The sequence below is a fragment of the Molossus molossus genome, unplaced genomic scaffold (genome assembly GCF_014108415.1).
Source record: "Molossus molossus isolate mMolMol1 unplaced genomic scaffold, mMolMol1.p scaffold_m16_p_6, whole genome shotgun sequence".
NCBI classification, from domain to species: domain Eukaryota; kingdom Metazoa; phylum Chordata; class Mammalia; order Chiroptera; family Molossidae; genus Molossus; species Molossus molossus.
The window spans coordinates 28,891,058-28,910,101 of record NW_023425399.1 but is presented as its reverse complement, the minus strand read 5'-3'; the positions used below and the strand labels follow the sequence as shown (position 1 = coordinate 28,910,101).

The 19,044-nt window shown below is 40.8% G+C and overlaps 1 protein-coding gene across 3 annotated transcripts in view; it reads right to left on the bottom strand.

Annotated features, from left to right (window-relative positions):
• SHLD1 (shieldin complex subunit 1) overlaps positions 1–17,169 on the bottom strand; it is an 80,225-nt gene extending 63,056 nt beyond the window's left edge. For all 3 annotated transcript variants that reach the window (XM_036245645.1, XM_036245643.1, XM_036245647.1), the window contains exons 1-2: positions 17,153–17,169; positions 10,134–10,315 (exon numbers count right to left, since the gene is read on the bottom strand). In XM_036245645.1, the coding sequence (XP_036101538.1) occupies positions 10,134–10,311 (178 nt within the window). In that variant the 5' untranslated portion in view covers positions 10,312–10,315; positions 17,153–17,169. The remainder of the gene's footprint in view (positions 1–10,133; positions 10,316–17,152) is intronic.
• Positions 17,170–19,044: the final 1,875 nt, after the last annotated feature.

Below are 19,044 nucleotides of genomic sequence, written 5' to 3'. Positions count from 1 at the left end.
CATTCCAGTAAAAGTAACAACTTTAAGTGAATTACAAAACTTATTGGGGGCCATCAATCGGCTTTGACCTATGCTTGGTATCACTACTCAGCAGTTAACTCATTTATGTAATACCCTCAAGGGTAATCCAACACTAAATTCACCTAGAACTCTATCTGTAGAGGCGAAGCAAGAACTTAGAGAAATTACCACTCAGATACAAACTCCACAAGCTCATCGTAGGTCATTAAAGGACCCTATTCGGCTATTTGTATATTCAACTGCACCATACCCTACAGCATTAATAGGACAATTTACTCCTGAAGTAAAATATCTTGAATGGATCTTTCTCCCAGCTACCCCGCCTAAAACAGTAACTCCATTTGCCGAACAGTTAGCAAATCGAATAGCCAAAGGTAGAAAAAGAACACAAGGACAGACAGGATATGACCCTCAGATTCTACATTTGCCTCTTACTCAGGAACAATTTACAATTTTGATTTCCCAGGTAATGAATGGACTTTCAAATAGCTCTAGCAGATTTCACTGGGAAAATTAATTAGTCTCCTCCAGCAAATAAATTCTTACAAAATATTCCTCAATTACACCTTAACATGGTGCAAAAAATCAGTACTCCTCCATTACCTGGGACTAGAACGATATTCATTGATGGGTTAGGTAAGTCTCACAAAGCAGGTGTAGCCTGGGAAAAAATGAGAAATGGATAAATATTAGCAGCCTTGAGCCTAGGTCAACTCAGCGTGCTGAATTACGGGCTGCAATATTAGCTTTTCAGTAATTTACAGAAGCGCCCTTAAATATAGTTAGTGATTCATAATATGCAGTTAAAGTGTTACAAAGAATAGAGCAAGACTTTATTAAGCCTTTAGCTGATCAGCATCTATTAACCTTATTCTTATCTCTCTAAACTTTGATAGACCAACGGAATTATCCTATTTTTATAACCCACATTCGATCTCATTTCGTGCTCCCCAGACTATCAACACAAGGATATCAATAGGCAGATGCCATTGTAATAGCAATGCTTGCATTTCAGCAAGCGCAAAGTTCGCATGCCTTTTTTCACCAGAATGTGTGAGCTCTCATGAAAACCTTTCATTTGACCCTTTTGCAAGCTCAAGGTATTATTAAGGCTTGCCCAGATTGCCAACTTTCGTGAGGGACTCCAACATCAGCAGAAGTCAATCCTCGGGGTTTAACCCCTAATGCCTTATGGCACACAGATGTAACACATATTCCATTATTTGGTCGATTTCAGTGGGTACATGTTACTGTTGATACCCATTCTAATTTTCTGCATGCAACTGCCACTACCAGGGGAAAAGCCAAAGACGTTAAGCATCACTGGCCATCCTGTTTTGCACATATGGGGGTGCCATTAGAAATTAAAAGAGATAATGGGCCAGCCTATACATCTCAAAGCATTAAATTATTTCTCCAACAGTGGAGCATTGGGCATAAAACTGGCATCCCCTATAACTCTACAGGGCTAGCTATGGTTGAATGTACTCATGCTACTTTGAATTAATTACAAAAAAGGGGGGGGTATGGGTGAACCCCCTGTGAATCAACTTTCTATGGCAATCTATACCCTTAATTTTTTAAATCAAGATCGCTTTTGCGGAGCTGCAGAGCGACATTTTCAACAAAAAGCTTCCACCACAGGGCCCAAGACTTTAGTCCAGTACAGAGATCCACAGCAAGGGCCTGAATGGCAAGGTCTGGCAGAGTTATTGGTTTGGGGACGGGGGTTTATGCTTGTGTTTTGTCTCCTACAGGTTCCAAGTGGCTAGCGGCTCGGAGGACAAGACCTTACCATGAATTGGAAGGACCTGCCCTTCAACCGGCTTCCTCAGATGACGCAGCTGACCTTGGATGCTAATCATAATACTCACTTATTAGTTAAAGTATTTGGACACCCTCATAAAAGGAAGTTCATTGGGTGGCTTATAGCATTCATAATTTCAGCCATAGTCATTGCTGCTACTGCAGCTATTTCAGTCACGGCCTTGACAGAATCAGTTCAAATGGCACCTACAGTGGCTGAAGTAATGACCAATGTTACTAAAGATATGGCTTCCTGGACAGAAATTAATCAAGGGACTTTAGCTCAATTAAACACCTTAGAGGCAGCTGTATTATGGCTGGGAGAGGGTGAAGAGGCCTTAGCCATTCGCTCTATGTTACACTGTGATTGGGAATTTAATCATAGTATGTGTGTAACTACATTGCCTTGGAATGCCACCTCCCACAACTGGAGAGTAGTCAAGCAACACTTACAAGGAGCATTTGCTGGCAACCTTGGAGGGCAAGTAGCTAATCTAAAAAGGGCTCTGGAAACCTGGAAACACAGCAGATATACAACAGCTTGCTCAACAGAATGTTTTGAAGGCAATCTCAGATAACGTCCAATGGCTCAATCCAAAGCATTGGTTTGAGGGTTTCAATCTTAGAATCTGAATTTTTACTGCCGTTTGTCACTTTCTTGTTTGTGTTGGCCTCATAGTACTCCAAGGACTCTGGCAAATGGTGTCCTCTATGCAAAAGACTGAAAAGTGATGACACTCCTGACCACTGCAGCCATGGCGATTCCTCAATTACAAGAAAACAAAAAAGGGGGAGATATAGAGTTGGAGGTTTGGTGGATGAACAAAATGTAATGTTGAGGTATGCATTCTCATAGCCTGGCCAGCCAAGGATCAAAGTATACATGTGAATACATAAGGTATGCATGATGGGCTGGAACACCGCCCTGATCTATCAAAGTATGCATAAGAATGGAATGATGCCCTGAATGTACAGTATGCATGAGAATAGATAAGGTATGCATGTTGGGTTTGGAAAGCCACCCTGACAGCATCAATGAGCTTATTGCCCAAGCGTGAATATGTTTGTTATGTATCTCCCGTTGAAATCAGCAAGAGACAGCTGAAACAGAGTATGCTGGGCTTGGCTATAAGGTCAGCAGAGACTCTATCTCAAGGACTTAATCACCTAAAACACCATGTAACCTAGGGAACTACTTTGCAAATAAATTAAGCTACATCCAGAGATCTGGAGCATTTGCTCCCTTGTGATGCTCCTCCTCACTCCAAGCTGTGTCTGCTTGTAGTTCATTGCATTGCAATGACCCCTGGCAGGCCGAGAGTTGGCAGATGTCACAGATGGCAAATAGCATGCTCAAGCCTTTAAAAATAATTCCACGCTTAAACTATTATCATTGCTAATCACTGTTTACTGTTATCTACAATTTAGCAGCATATATATATACACATGTAATTTTTTTTAAGCGACAGAAAAGTCACAGTTCAAAGTAGTCTGACAGAGGGTCACCTGGGAAATAGGAGTTGCCAGGTTATTCTGTGACCTTGGTGATTTTCTTAATTATCCTGGGACTCAACCTCCCCTTGTAGAAAATGAGACAACCAGGTGAGCTTGATGGTGTTCAAACTCTTTTTTGGCCCTGATATCCATTTTTCCAATGAATGCCTGTCTAGAAGCCCACACACTAAATAAGCTGATGTGGACAAGCAAGAGTGGAGAGTCCAGGGCGCCCAGTCCCAACTCTGTAGCCCCTAAAGGGCTGCCTGAAGTACAGTTTGAAAATCACTGGCCCAAAGCCACGCCCTTCACTAGCTCTGTGGGCCTTAACCACATACACCAAAGGTGTATCAGTTACTACGTGGGCCACACAATTAGGACACACTGCTGCCTTTCCAAGAGCAAGCACAGAGTTCAAAATCTCATTTTGGACCTGAAAATAAAGTCTAGATGGCTAAATCTACATAACTCAACCCAGAAGGTGCTGACAAACGCAGAGGTGCACTGTCATGAAAAATACTTAGACTGTCCAAAAAACAAAACAAAAACCCGTTCAACCTGGTATGTGAGGGGTAATACCAGATTTTGTTGCATGACTTCTCAGAGACTTGCGTTATCAATCTCCTTCCCCTTCCTCAGTACCTTAGGGCCAGTTTAGAGGGTACTGGGTCATTAGCCACTAGATTAGATATCATTTGATGTACCTATTTTTTTTAAATGTCTTTTAGTATGGCCAGTGTTGCTCAGCGGTTGAGTGTCGACCCATGTACCAAGAGGTCGCCGGTTCAATTCCTGGTCAGGGCACATGCCCAGGCTTTGGGCCTGATCCCCAGTAGGGGGTGTGCAGGATGTGGCCAATCAATGTTCTCTCTCATTGATGTTCTATCTCTCTTCCCCTCTCCCTTCTAATCTCTCTCTAAAAATCAATAAAGAGAAACATTTTTTTTAATGTCTTTTAATTCAATGTAAAAAGAAACTTTAATATGAACATTGCCAGTTTTATGAGTTTTTTCATTTTATTTCACTTTTAAATTTAACCATATTTCTTTTTAATATTTTTTTCTTTATTGATTTTAGAGAGAGAGGAAGGGAGAGGGGGAGAGAGAGAGAAACATTGATGAGAGAGAACACTGACTGGTTGCTCCTGCATGACCCCCACTGGAGATCGGGTCCACAACCCGGGCATGTGCCCTGACCAGGAATTGAACTGGCAACCTCTGGGTGCATGGGACAACGTTCAACCATTGAGCCACACCAGCCAGGCTTACCCATATTTTTAAAGGTCACTAAAACTTAAGGAGAAAAACGTTAATTTTGTACCTGATACTTAGCTCCACTCTTTCATTAAAGAAGGGAATCAATCCATTAAAATGAGAACATATCCTTCTGAAGGGTTTGTTTACATTCACAAATTTATTCTGTATCTTCAAAGAATTACTTAAAAATATTATTAAAATGAATAATTTTCTACCTATTTTATTTTACTTTCTTTTCTTTCCTCTGAGTCATTTCCCCCTTATCTTAAAATGTATTTCTAATGCTAAAAAAAATAAATAAATAGAGAATTAAATGTAATTATTATTTAAGATGTAACTTAGGACCTTTTATGTATTGTTAAGTATTTCTGTTGTACTTTTACTACCCAAGTTTTTATTTACTCTATGTATTACTTCTTGTTTATCACATTGTACTTTGAAACCTTTATTTTAAAAGTTTCTTATTGTAAACACTTGAATTTTGAATGCCATGGAAATATATTTTGATTAAACTATTTCCTTTTCCTTCTAAAAAAAGAAAACATCTTTAACATTCTTTCCATGTCTAAAATATATCCTGACTCCTATTTAAAATGACAACTCACCCAGAATTGTGCAAATTCTATTTTGAGATTTTGGATTTAAGAGCGTATAATTTCTTACAAAAATAGAATTTTCTAGAAATACAAATAGATATCGTATGGTCATTAAAAGAAAATAAGACATATTCATTCTACTCTTAACTATCAAATTTCTTGGATGAAATGCCTAAATACACAGGTTATAAAATGGCCTTTGAAGATTGGGATGTTTACAGATTCCAAAAGAAGAATAAGGGGCATTCAAGCACTATTTACATTAGACTGTAGTTGTCTGTCAGCTAGAACCTTTAATCATCAAAGACTTATTGTGTTTAACATTCAACCTACTGTATACATTCAACCAGTTTCTCCAACCACTGACCTCAGAAGTTCAAGTTTAAGGAAAGGCCCGAGGTTTTCCACCTCCAGATTGTAATGTGTAAGCACAGCTCCCAGGAAACTCTTTGTCCTGTATGTATCTTGGGTGCTCTCCAGGACAAAGGTTCAGAAGGCCCTGATGAGATATGCCACTAGAGCTACTGAGGGCTACTCAGTTTATCAAGCTATCGTAATGTACACAGGACTGCGCCTCCAGGAAACCTTTGTAACTTGGCTTTTGAGAGGTTCGTCCGAAGCCATTTGCCATTTCTCTTGAAGCTTCCATTCTGCTTATTCTATGCTTTCCTTGAGCCCGGTAAAAACAGAGAAAGGAAATAAGCATCTTAGAGGCAGGGAGTTCAAGTCCATCAACATTATGCCCTCAAGGCTAATTGATGGATTCAATTCAGCATTCTCTGAGTGGACTGGAGTTGAGAGGGGAGAAAGGGGCACATTTCAAGTTGGAGAACATTACAGCTCAGCTGTGGCATTAAGGTCTGACTCAGCATGAAAACAGGCCCCACAGGGGTGGCAGGCCTGTGTTAATGAGTGTTAGACAACACCAGGGTCCTCTATTCAGCTGGCGTGTACCTGTACAACCTTGCCATTTGTCAAAATATTGCAGTACTGCTGAACTGTTTGTTCAATATTTTGAATAAATACCCAGACACCAGATACCACAGAGTTCTGAAAACGAGGGAAAGGAGCTTTGATGGAGTTGGCAGGAAAGTAGAAGTAGACAGTGAATCTCAAAGGCACTTAGAGGACTGAGATGGAAACGGTGTTCAGAAAGACCTCGGGGTGTGGGGCTTCTGCCTTATCTCAGCAGGATGGGCAGAGGGAGGGAGTTTCGTAATCCTGTGCCTGGCTTAGGTGACAAGTTGTTTACTCCATCAGCTCGTCATGAGAGGTGGCTAGTTGGTCATTTAAGGACAGCTGAGCTCTGTTTATTTAAACAAATATAGCCTGTCCTCACCTACCTTTGGGTACCTAGACTGAAATGACCAATGACTAAGGCTTCTAAGCTTTTTCTAATACTCTCAAATTCTTATCAACCCATTAGTTCCTTAGAAAGTGCTCTTAAGTCTCATGCCCCTTGCCACCAATGTCCTCCTCCAGGGCAAGAACAATAATGTAGCAGTGAGCATACAGATAAGGGTAGAGCTATAGGTATAGCTCCTGGTAAAGGTCACTGGCATCTGAGCAAGAGAAGGCTTAGTCACACACCCAGGAATAAGGAACAATCATAAGAATAAAGAAGTGTAGGCAACCCCTTCAAAAAGCCTGCCTGGGAAAAGCAGTGATAGGCCCAGAGCCAGAGGCAACTGTAACATGAAATGGGGAAACCTTTACAAGAGTTAGGTTTAAGCTTGGGCCCATGGTCCTATAACCTAGCTTCTGCAAGGGTTCCTCCCGCAATCGTCAAATACATAAGGTGCTGGCTGGCACTAGATCTGTGGTGAAGAACAAAGCTGGGGGAGGATATGATGAAGGAGCGTCAGCAGGAGCTGGCTCCTATACACAGGAGGCAGGGGTGGGCCTCCCAGAAGGGTGAACACACAGGGCAGAGGGACACACTTGGTGTGGCAGGGGCCCAGCTCTGCCAGGGATGGGGGCAGGGGAACAGTAGGAGGTGAGATCAGAGAGGTGGCATGCCCAGGGCCCAGAGGGCATGGGTAAAAACCCTGGCGCTTGCTCTGAGTCAGATGAGAAGCCATGGGGGTGTTTGTACCAAGGACTAACATGGATCCTTTTTACAAGGATCCTTCTGGCTGCTGTGTTGAGAAGGGATTGTAGGAAGATAAGGGCAGGAGTGGAAAAGTCCAGTTAGGAGACTGTAACAGTAATCCAGAAGACAGATGATAGTGGCTGGGACCAGGACGGTACAGTGGAGATGGCAAAACTGTTTAGATTCTAGATCTATTCTGAAGGCAGAGTTGACAGGATTTGCCAGTGGACTGGATGTGAGGTTTAAGGGAAGGAGAGAAGTTGAGGATGACTCCTAGATTTTTGTCTAAGTGAACAGAAGGATGGAAGTGCTTTTTCGAGATGAAAAAGCCTCAAGTAACAGGTGTGTGTATGTGTATATGAGGGGTAGGGACTGAGGAAGGGGTAGAGGTATTGGTAATTTGGTTTAGGATATGTCAAATTTAAGAAATCAGAGTAATTAAAAAATAAAAATTACATTTAAAAAAGAACTCTAATGGAAATCTAAGTGATGATGTCAAGTATGCACATGGTCTAAGTGTCAAGCTGGAGATCCAAGCTGTAGAGAGAAATCTGAGATTAAGCAGGCAACTGAGGGCATTTAAGGTCCCCAAACTGGGAAGATTATTCAGTCAGTGAGTGATGATAATAGAGAAGAGAACTGATGACTCAGCCCTGGGGCTGCCCAATGTTAAATGGCTGGAGAGGCAAGGAGAAACCAGCAAAGGAGACTGGGAACAAACTGACGGTAAAGTAAGAAGACACCATGAGAGGCTACTTCCCAAAAAGCCCAGTGAGGAAAGAATTCAAGAAGGAAAAGGTCAACTGTGTGAATGCTGCTGAAGAGCAAGAAGGATGAGGCTTGAAAAGTGTCCATTGGACTTATAATGTGGAGGCCATTAGTGACCTTGGCAAGAGCTATTTCCATGGAGTGATGGAGACAGAAGCCACGTTGGAGGGTTTTAGGAGGAATTGAGAGGAGAAGAACTGGAGCGAGCAGGTATACATGACACCTCTGAGGGTTTTTCTGTAGGAAAGAAGAAAGAAACAATTCTATAACTAGAGGGAAATGTGGGGTCTAGGGTGGATGTTTTTAAAGACGGGAAATATAGCATGTTTTCACGATCATGAGAATGACGGGGGCGGGGGGTATCTGATGACACAGAAAACTGCCAGTGATAACCTTGAGTAGGAGAGAGAAAACAGGATCTAGTGCAGAAGTGAAGGATAAAACAGGGATGGGTCTTCCTCAGATACAGGAGGAAAGGAAGCTGGTGGATGTGCAGTGTGTGTGTGGTCGTTTCTTCTGATTGTTTCTGGTCTCTCAATGAAACAGAAAATCAGCTCATCAGTTCATCAGCTCATCGTCATCAGAGGGGCTGAAAGAGGAGGCAATGGGGGTTTCCAAAGAGAAGAGAAGGTACAAAACAGTCACCCAGGAGGGCAGCACAAGGGGTCCACTGAGGTGGGAGCTCAGACATGTACAGGGAGCCTGGTCAGCATGGTAGTGGGTTGAGTGACCCAGATGCTGTGAGGTTATGAAGAGATGGATTTCCAAGAGTCCACCATATGGCAGTTACCACATGCCTCATACACACTCATTCTCATTATCCCTCCCCACAACAAGGTAAGAGTCATGATCTCCATTTTACAAACGAGGAAACCAAAACAGAGAGGTCAAGTAATTTGCCCAAGGTTGAACCACAGGAAGAAGCAGAACCAAAATTCAAGCCAGGCAGTCAGACCCAGTACCACCACCATTGAGACCATGCAATAGTTTGTCTCAACACTTAAGTGCGCATTCCCATGTTTAGACCTTTATGAGGGTTTCTAAAAGAACTTTTTTTGCATGAAATGTTTATAATATTAACAAATACTGCAACATAAATATTTCAACATGCTTCTCATTTTTAGAGCTGTCAACCAAATTCAAAACAATAACAGTTGCACCCTGGCCGGTTTGGCTTAGTGGTTAGAGCGTCGGCCCGCGGACCAGAGAGTCCTGGGTTTGGTTCCCGCTAAGGGCATGTACCTTGGTTGCAGTTTGTCCCTGGCCCTCGTTGGGATCGTGTGGGTGGCAACCACTAGATGTGTCTCTCTCACGTCAATGTTTCTCTCTCTCTCTTGTCCTCTCTCCCTCCCACTCTGTCTGAAGATAAATGCAAAAATATGCTCGAGTGAGGATAAAATAATAATAATAATAATAATAATAATAGTTGCTTTCCTGTGGATTATTCATTCAATAGTCAATAAAAACTAAAAACTGAGTCCACACTAAAATCTCTGGAAAAATAGAACCAGCCTCTGAATCCAGATCTGTGGATCTTCAGGTCTGAACTGAGCAATGAACGAAGAAGACATGAGCTTTACAAACCAGAGATGGTCACAATGTCAAGAAATTATCATTAAGCTTAAATAATATACTTTTGAGTAATTGAGTCAGAGAAATTTATAGAAAAGTTGTTACCTAAATCCAGAGTATCCTTCCTACGAGGAAAATTAAAGTATGTATTACTATTGCCTATAACAAATAACTGGCCCACACTGCTATTTTCTGAACTTTTAAGAGATCAAAACCAAAAAACAACTCCACTCTCTCCCTGTTGAACCCAGTGTTCTCCTGCCTCTGAATGCATTTGGATAGAGATCAGAAAGATACTCAGACCAAAAAAAAAAAAAAAGGCTTCCAGGAAACAGTGTTTTGTGGTGCTTACACCAGGGAGGCTGTCCTTTGAAGTGTCTCCCCAGTTTTATTGAGATGTTTTTCTACCTGAGCCAATGAATCATTCCACAGGGAGAGAGAAATAAACTACTGCATACCTATATATCTTAGGGTTTTTTTGTTTGTTTGTTTTTTTCATGTTAGTTTGTTTTCAATTCTGTTTCTTACCTGGATCCACCTCAGAAGAAGAAGGAATGGAAAGGGCTTCTACAGAGCTAACAGTCTCGCTGTGGGCCTCCTGGCTGTGTTCCCGCAGCATGTAATCTCTTATGTCACAAGCCGATGGCAGCTCCAAAGTACTGCTCTCCTCTGACTGGCTGCCAGGAGTGGCTTGCTGAGCTGCCATAGTCCTGCCATGGGAAAAATAAAACAGTCAGCCCGGCCGGTGTGGCTCAATGGGTTGAGGACCATCCTATGCACCAAGAGGTCATCACTTTGATTCCCAGTCAGGGCACATGCCTGAATTGCAGGCTCAGTCCCTGGTAGGGGGTGTGCAGGTGGCAGCTGATCGATGTTTCTCTCTCCCCCTCTCCCTTTCTCTCTATCTGAAAAAATCAGTTAAAAAAATAAATAAAATAAAATAAAGCAATCAAAACAAAAGGCATTGCAAAGAGGAGCCTCCATCACAGACTGTCACAACCTGAAGGACTGACGTCTCAGAATCTTAAAAGCCAAAGCACAGTAGAACCAGAATAATTTGTCTTTACTTCCTTGTCTTTCCACTAGACTCAGTATTTGTTTACCACATTTTCTTCATCATGAGAAACAAATCTTCTCAGTATGAAAGAAATCATTAATAAATCCAGCTGGAAAATAGGCTGTGTGTGTCTGATAGGATGAAATACTGTGCAGTACTATAATTCAAGGACTACAAGAATATTAAATGAGAAGAAAAACTGTTCATGAGATAGTCAATGGAAAAGAATTTTGAAACAATAGGTAGGGTTTAATCCAGATTCTGTAAAATCAAATATGAGGTATGAGATGTATATGTGTGAAATATATATGTCTAAGCTAGAAAAATCAAATCTAGAAGAGTATATCCCAAATTAATTTCACTGATAGCTAATTCAGTGGTTTAATTTCTCAGTAGTGAGATTATAGATGATTTTCATTTTCTTCTGTGGCCTACTCAAACATACATTCAGCCAGTTATTTAACATGTCAGGCCAGAGGACAGGCCCTGGGATACAAAGGTGAATGTGATAGACCTTTCCTTCAAATTGCTCACAGTTTGGGGTGATCAAACACAAGAGCATACCATGTTAACACAATGACAAAGCAGAGTAGGGCCCAGGAAGGGGCAGCAGGCTTTCTGGAGGAGGTTATCCCCAAGCATAAGGCAGGCCAGGCCATGGCCAGGGGACACTGTGAACTCCAGCAGAACCAGCTAGGGCAACAACAAGTGTTATGGGGTGTCAGGAGTTTAAAGTGAGAGTCAAGGAACAGTCATGCATTGTGTAACTGGGGAGGGACAAACCCTGTGGTCTTAGTTGGGACTCTCGCCTCTTCCTGTGCCAGGTCTGGGAAAGACAGCAAGGCTTGGCTGCTGTCAGCAGCTTGGATATACAAATTCTTAAGCTGAGCTCTGGGGACGATAAAAGTAGCTTATTAGGTTCAGTGTTTGACCATTTCTTGTTAAAAATGAGTTGTTCCTTACCTCTCCTGGATCTATATCCACCTGTGGGCTGGGTTCTCTAAGGCAGGGCCGTGGGGGTGGAAGGGCTCTTTGCAGTGCATCCAACCCTACCCATCTCTCTGTAAAATAACTATGGGCCTGGGGAGATCCTGGATCCTCTGTTACTCTCTGCCTCATAAGTTGTTGTCATCAATAAATCTTATTATAGACAACACCATGCATCATGACTGCCATGGGCCACCACGTGCCATGCAGAGGAGTTACATGGTCAGATATGGCAGCTAGGGAGCAGGTGGATTTACAGGGCCTGCACCCAGTGGCAGGCAATCTCAAAAGCAACAGGAATTCATTCACCTGCAGTGATCCTGGAGAGAAAAGAAGAGTATATGAACGAGGGCAAGGCACTACCAGCCAGAAGCAGGAGGCAGATTAAGAACATATTTAGAAAGGGAAATGAGAGTAGAACTTAATAACTAAATAGATAAAGGAGCTAAAGAGAAATAGAGAGTCAATGAGGAGTGGCACCTGGGTTGTATTATCAACTGAATTAGGAAAGATAGGAGAAGAATGAGTTTGGGAGGAGAAAATATTCCAAGTTATAGAATATTATGCAATTGTTTTTGTTGTTGTTATTTTTTTTTAATCCTCACCTGAGGATATTTTTCTATTTATCTTCAGGTAGAGAGAGAGGGAGAGAAAGAGAGAGAGCGAGAGAAACATCATTGTGAGAGGGACACATCGACTAGTTGCCTCCCACACGACCCTGCCCAGGTTTGGGGATGAACTGCAACTGAGGTACATGCCCTTGGCTGGAATCGAACCCGGGACTCACTGGTCTGCGGACCAATGCACTACCACTGAGCCAAACCAGCCAGGGCAATATTATGCAACTGTTAAAATGACAGTCAGAACTTGAAAGATCTCAAAGATATAACTTCAAATGAAAAAAGAAATTTCAGAATAACATGGACAGTATAATAACAAGTATTTGTTGTATGCAGGGCATTGTACTAACAACTTTATCTGCAACAGCTCTATGAAGCAGGTAATCCATTTATTCCCCTCATTTAAAGTCAGACAGTCAGACCCGGGCACAGGTAGGGTAACTTGCCCAAGGAAACCCACCTAGAAAGTACCAAGATAGGATGAACTCAGCACCAAGACTTCCCAGTCTCCTACATCTGCAGAGCCTCCATACCGTGACCTAATCAGGCACAGATAGGAGGTGGATGAAAACAAATCAACAGAGAGACCTGGCAAGATCCTTCTTTTGAGGACATCAAGTCACATGCTGTTGTGAACAATCACTCTGGCAGAGTGTGAACTAAGACATCAGCTGATTGCTTCTGAAAAGAGTGGAGTAATCAAAGTTCCCAAAGAAGTAAGAACATCCTGTCTTTTCACACGTGCTACATTTGCCAACCAAGCCCGAAGTTTCAGCAAACATTTCTGTTGCAGGCTATCAATGGCTCCACCTTCTCTCCTCACTTACTAAACACTGTTCTGGAGTCTTCTGGAAGGGAACAAACAGGTCACTGAATGACATCAGCACACCCTGTCTGCCTGCAGAGGGGCCTGAAATCAACCATAACTAAAGGTGTCAATAGCAACGTGAAATAAAAAGGATCCTTTTTTAAAAAAAAAATTTTTTTCTTTCTTTATGGATTTTAGAGAGAGGAAGAGAGAGGGAGAAAGACAGAAATATCGATGAAAGAGAACATCAGTTGGCCGCCTCCTGCATTCCCCCCCACTGGGGATTTGGCCCACTTCCTGGGCATGTGCCCTGACTGGGAATTGAACCGGGGACCTCTTGGTGCATGGGTCAATGCTCAACCACTAAGCCACACCCGCCGGGCAAAAGGGATCCTTTAAAAAAAACAAAAAGAACAAATAGCACATTGATATGATATCTATCTTTTCTTTTAGAATCACTTATATTAAATGTCAAATACATTTCAAACTGGGCATTTGAATGAAGAAAAAACCCACTGAAAGGCTGAATCCTTTTTATTATAAAATAAGAATCTGTGCATGTAAAATACATTATTTGGGACTCAGCAAATTTGTACAGGGGGAAACAAGTAATAGAGACAGAAGAGACACTTCTTGCTATGGTCTTAAACCACATAGGCTGGCCCTGGCCGGTTTGGCTCAGCGGTTAGAGCGTCGGCCTGCGGTCCTGAGAGACCCGGGTTCGGTTCCCGCTAAGGGCATGTACCTCGGTTGTAGTTTGTCCCTGGCCCTGGTCGGTTGTGCGGGTGGCAGCCACTCGATATGTTCCTTTCACATCGATGTTTCTCTCTCTCTCTCTGTTCCTCTCTCTCCCTCCCACTGTACCTGAACAAAAAATGGAAAAATGTCCTCCGGTGAGGATAAAAAAAAAAAAACCACATAGGCTGGCAAGTAGAATACAATGTTTATCTTTTGCCCTAAAACTTCTTTTTTTTTGATCCTCACCCGAGGATATGCTTAGAGAGAGGAAAGCAGAGAGAGAGAGAAACATTGATAGGTTGCCTTTTGCACATGTGCTCTGACTGGGAATTGAACCAGAAACCCTTGGGTACACAGAATGACACTCAACCAATTGAGCCACTCCAGCCAGGCTGCCCCCAGACTCTTGAAGTGTGGTTCAACTTCCTTCTCCAGAAATGTATATATTCCTCTCTTAAAAGAGCGTGAATCACAAGGAACCAACCTGGGCCTTAGATGTCACTCTTTGGATCTGTCCATAGCCTTTAGTGACAACAATTCTGTCTTTCACTTCTGTTCCACTAGACCAACACTAAGATTTTCAACATGCCCAAATTGCTTCTGTTTTTAACAAAAGCTGGTATATAGGGGAATGTCCTCATTCTTTAGAAATGCCCCTCAAATACATATTTGTAGAAGGACATGATGTCTACAACATACTCTCAAATGGTTCTTAAAACGTGTATATACATATATACATATAGACACACACACACACACACACACACACACACAAAGAGGGCTGAGACTTAGGCTAAGCCTCAAGGAAGTCCAACTGGAGATGGAGATGGAGATTGAGCTACAGAATTCAAATATTTATATACATTAGCAGTAAACAATTAAATTAAATTAAAATGAAAAGAACAATTCCCTTTTCAATAGCATCAAAAAATAAAATATTTAGGCATATATTTAATAAAAATGTGTAAGGCATATACACTGAAAACTACAAAATAAATGTTGAAAGAAACTGAAGATCTAAATGAATGAAAAGACATCCTATGTTCATGGAATGGAAGACTTAATATTTTATTGCCCAAATTGATCTACAGATCAATGCAATTCTTTTTTGTTTTGTTTTTTGTTGTTTTTTTCATCCTCACCTGAGGACATTTTTCCATTTTTTGTACAGATAGAGTGGGAGGGAGAGAGAGGAAGAGAGGGAGAGAGAGAAACATAGACCGGGGACAAACTGCAACCGAGGTACATGCCCTTAGCGGGAACCGAACCCGGGTCTCTCCAGACCGCAGGCCGACGCTCTAACCGCTGAGCCAAACCGGTCAGGGCCAGATCAATGCAATTCTTACCAAAATCTCAGTTGCCTTTTTTTTTTTTTTTTGGCAGACATTTGACAAAACTGTTTTTAAAATTCATATGGAAATGCAAGAGACTCTGAATAGCCAAAAAGAACGAAGTTGGAAGACTCATACTTTCCAATTTCAAAACTTACTGCAAAACCACAATAATCAAAACTGTGTAATATTGGCAAAAGATTAGACATATAGATGGATGGAACAGAATTGAGGTCCAGATATAAAATCTTACATTTATGGTCAATTAATTTTCTTTTTTAAAATGGAAGTCTAGTTTAAATACAATATTATATTAGTTTCAGGTGTACAACATAGTAATTCAATATTTATATACTTCAAGAAATTATCACCATATTAAGTCTTATAGTCATCTGCTACCACACAAAGTTATTACAATATTATTGATTATATTCTCTATGCTTTGCATTACAACTTGGTAACTTATTTATTTTATAACTGAAAGTATAAACCTATCAATCCCTTTCACATATTTTCCAATCTTCCTACCCCTGACACTTTTGTCAGTCATCAGTTTGTTCTCTGTATCTATGAGTCTATTACTGTTTTTGTTTTACTTTATTTTTTTTAGATTCCACATATAAGTGAAATCATATGCTATTTGTCTTCCTCTGACTTATTTCACTTAGCATAATACCCTCTAGGTCCATCCATGCTTGTCACAAATGGCATGATTTCATTAATTTTTATGGCTGAGTAATAGTCCACTCTATATACATACCATATGTTCTTTATCCATTTATCTATCATTGGACACTTAGGTTGTTTTTGTATCTTGGCAATTGTAAATAATGTTTCAGTAAACATAGGGCATGTCTTTCCAAACTAGTGTTCTTGTTTTCTTCAGATAAATACCCAGAAGTGGAATTGCTGAATCGTTAATTTTTTGAGGAACCTTCATACTGTTTTCCACAGTGACTACACCATTTTACATTCCCACCAATAGTGCACGAGGGTTCCCTTTTCTTCACATCCTCACCAACACTTATTACTTACTGTCTTCTTTGTAATAGCCATTCTGATAGGTTTGAGCTGATATCTGATTGTAATTTTGATTTGCATTTCCCTGATGATTAGTGATATTGGGCATCTTTCCATGTATCTGTTAGTCATCTGTATGTCTTCTATGGAAAAATGTCTGTTCATCAATTGATTTTTCCACAGGGTGCCAAGACAATTCTAAGTGGAAAAGACTGTCTTTTCAACACTGAGATAAATGGATATTCACATACAAAAAAGTAAAATGGTGCAGGCACTTTGGAAAACAGTGTGGCAGTGTCTCAAAGGATAAACAGAGTTACATTTTGTCCAGGCAGATCCATTTGCAGGTATATACTCAAGAAATAAAAATATGTGTTCACACAAACTTTCACAAATATTCATTGCAGCTTTATTCATAACATTAAAAAAGTGAAAACAATCCAAATGTCCATCAGCTAATGAATGGATAAATAAAACTTAGTATATGCATACATGTAGTATTTTCCAGCAATAAAAGAATGAAGTTCTAACACATGCTACAAGGACAAGTTTTGAAAACATTATTTTTAAAAAGCTAGTGGTTAAAAAAAGAAGAAAAAAAAAGGCTCAAATAAACTCATAAAACTTTTCTATAGCTACATGTCACCAAACCTTTAAATAGACAAATTTTATGTTATGTGAATTATATCTCAACAAGGCTGTTTTTTATATAAGAAGAAGAACCTAAACTCATCCGGACACAGTGCCTGCAAATTCCAGAGATTCCCCAAAGCCAAGGCCTCTGAAGCTGCAGAGCGCGCCCACTGGGGTGGAGGAGGGGCTGGACAGGCAGGAAATTGGAAGTGTGCCAGGGGAAGCAGCCATAACTTCTCAATTGTGAGACAACGGTCTGAAACATTGCGAGAACCCCCTTCTCTGCTCCCAGTACCAAGGCATTCTTATATTAACCCAGACAACATGACCAAAAACTTGCCAATTACACTCACCATCCGGCAACAGCAGCAAGCTGAAATCCGGAAGCGGAAGCACCATGTTTGTTAAGGGAAAGGTGAGTTTAAAAGGAAGTCAGTGGAACCATCTTTGCTGAGGGCAAGCAAGAGCAATGGAAGGTAGCTGCGGCCATCTTGGCTAAGGGCAATTTCTAGTGAAGGTGTATTGGTAAAATGGGCTTGGTGGACACTAAAGGGAACAGAAAAAGTATTTTAAAATTTTTTAAATGTGAGTGTCTAGATTAAGAAACAAAAAGTAGAGAGAAATTAACAAAGAGAATGAAAATATTTTACTTTTTTAAAAATCCTCACCCAAGGTGTAGGGGTGGGGGAGAGAAAGAGATGAGACAGAGACAGAGACAGAGACAGAGACATGAGAGAGAGCCCTGGCTGGTGTGGCTTAGTTGGTTGAGCATTGTTCCATGCATCACAAGGTCACTGGTTGGATTCCTGGTCAGGGTGCATACCCAAGTTGAATGCTGGATCCTCAGTAGGGGATGTGCAGAAAGCAGCCCATGTTTCTCTCTCTCTCCCTCTCTCTCTCTATAAATCAATAAAAAGATGATATTTTTAAATAAAAGAAACAGAAACATTGATGGTTCCTTCCATACCTCCTCGGGGATCACAAAAACCTTTCCGTGAATAGGAACCAATGAACCACTTTGAGTGGGTGAGAATGAAAATATGTAATATGCTGCATGCAGGTAACTCTTTATGACTGTCAGAACTGCAGCACACAGAGAAGAGACTGGGGATTATTGTCCCATTTGACATCTCCAGTAGATGCCTGCCTTGGGATAAGATCCCATTAATTAGGAGTCCTGCATTTGAGGTGACCATTTTAAATAGCACAACCTGAGATTTGGCCAATCACATGCCAGATACTGTGAACTAAGATATCCTGGGAGATGTAGACAACTTTTGAAAGCAAATTTAAAGATACAATAAGAAGTAAAACTAACTTTCCTTCACATTCAGACAAACCTAACACAGCAACTGTAAATTTTATTTTCTCTTCTTGCTTTATGCTATGAACAACAAGTAGACTACATATTAAACCTGAAAAGTTGGGAGATGGGGGTGGCACATGGCAGGCCTTACAAACTTGGTGACTGAAAATAAGCACATAGAATGGTCTGATTATAAATTCCTAACTGGGTGAACCATGGCAGGTAGTCACAGCCAGGTCTACAGCCTCCTTAGCAAAGTTCAATCTTTATCTTAAGTGAGCTCTGTGCATTGTACTGATGCATTTAGGATAACATACTTTTAAAATGTCAGTGTAATATTTTTTCTAGACTCCTTGGAGGTATAACCTGTGGCACTAGAGCACAAGACCATGAAACTCTTCATTGTTATCTTGTTCCCCAAATACCATCTCTATGTACTGTTCATGTTAAATGTTAACTATCCTGTGCCCAACAATATAAAAGAACTACATGTTTCTCCATTTTGTTCTTTATCCAATCCTAGGTCAACCACCCCTTTAACCTACCATCAATGGATTTTATGTCACCCTCTTTACCTCTTCTCTTTTGATTTTAATATATAAAATAAGCTACAAAACTGCCATAATCGGGAACATTTTCTCAATCTGTTGAGATTTTGTTTCTGGGCATGTCCTCAAAATTTTAGTTTATATAAACTCTTATAAAACTTTTCTATAGGCTGGATATTCTTTTGTTGACAGTGCATTAGAAATCAAAGTATATAATTTTGATTTTTGCCTTTTTTATGTGACATCTCATAAAAACACTCTTTCAAGGTAACATAATAGATTGTGATTAGAGAAAGTCTAGAATTATATTAAGTTATTCTTTTGTTGCAGAAAAATGACAAACTCAGCCCTGACCGGGGAGCTCAGTTGGTTAGAACATGGTCCCAGTATG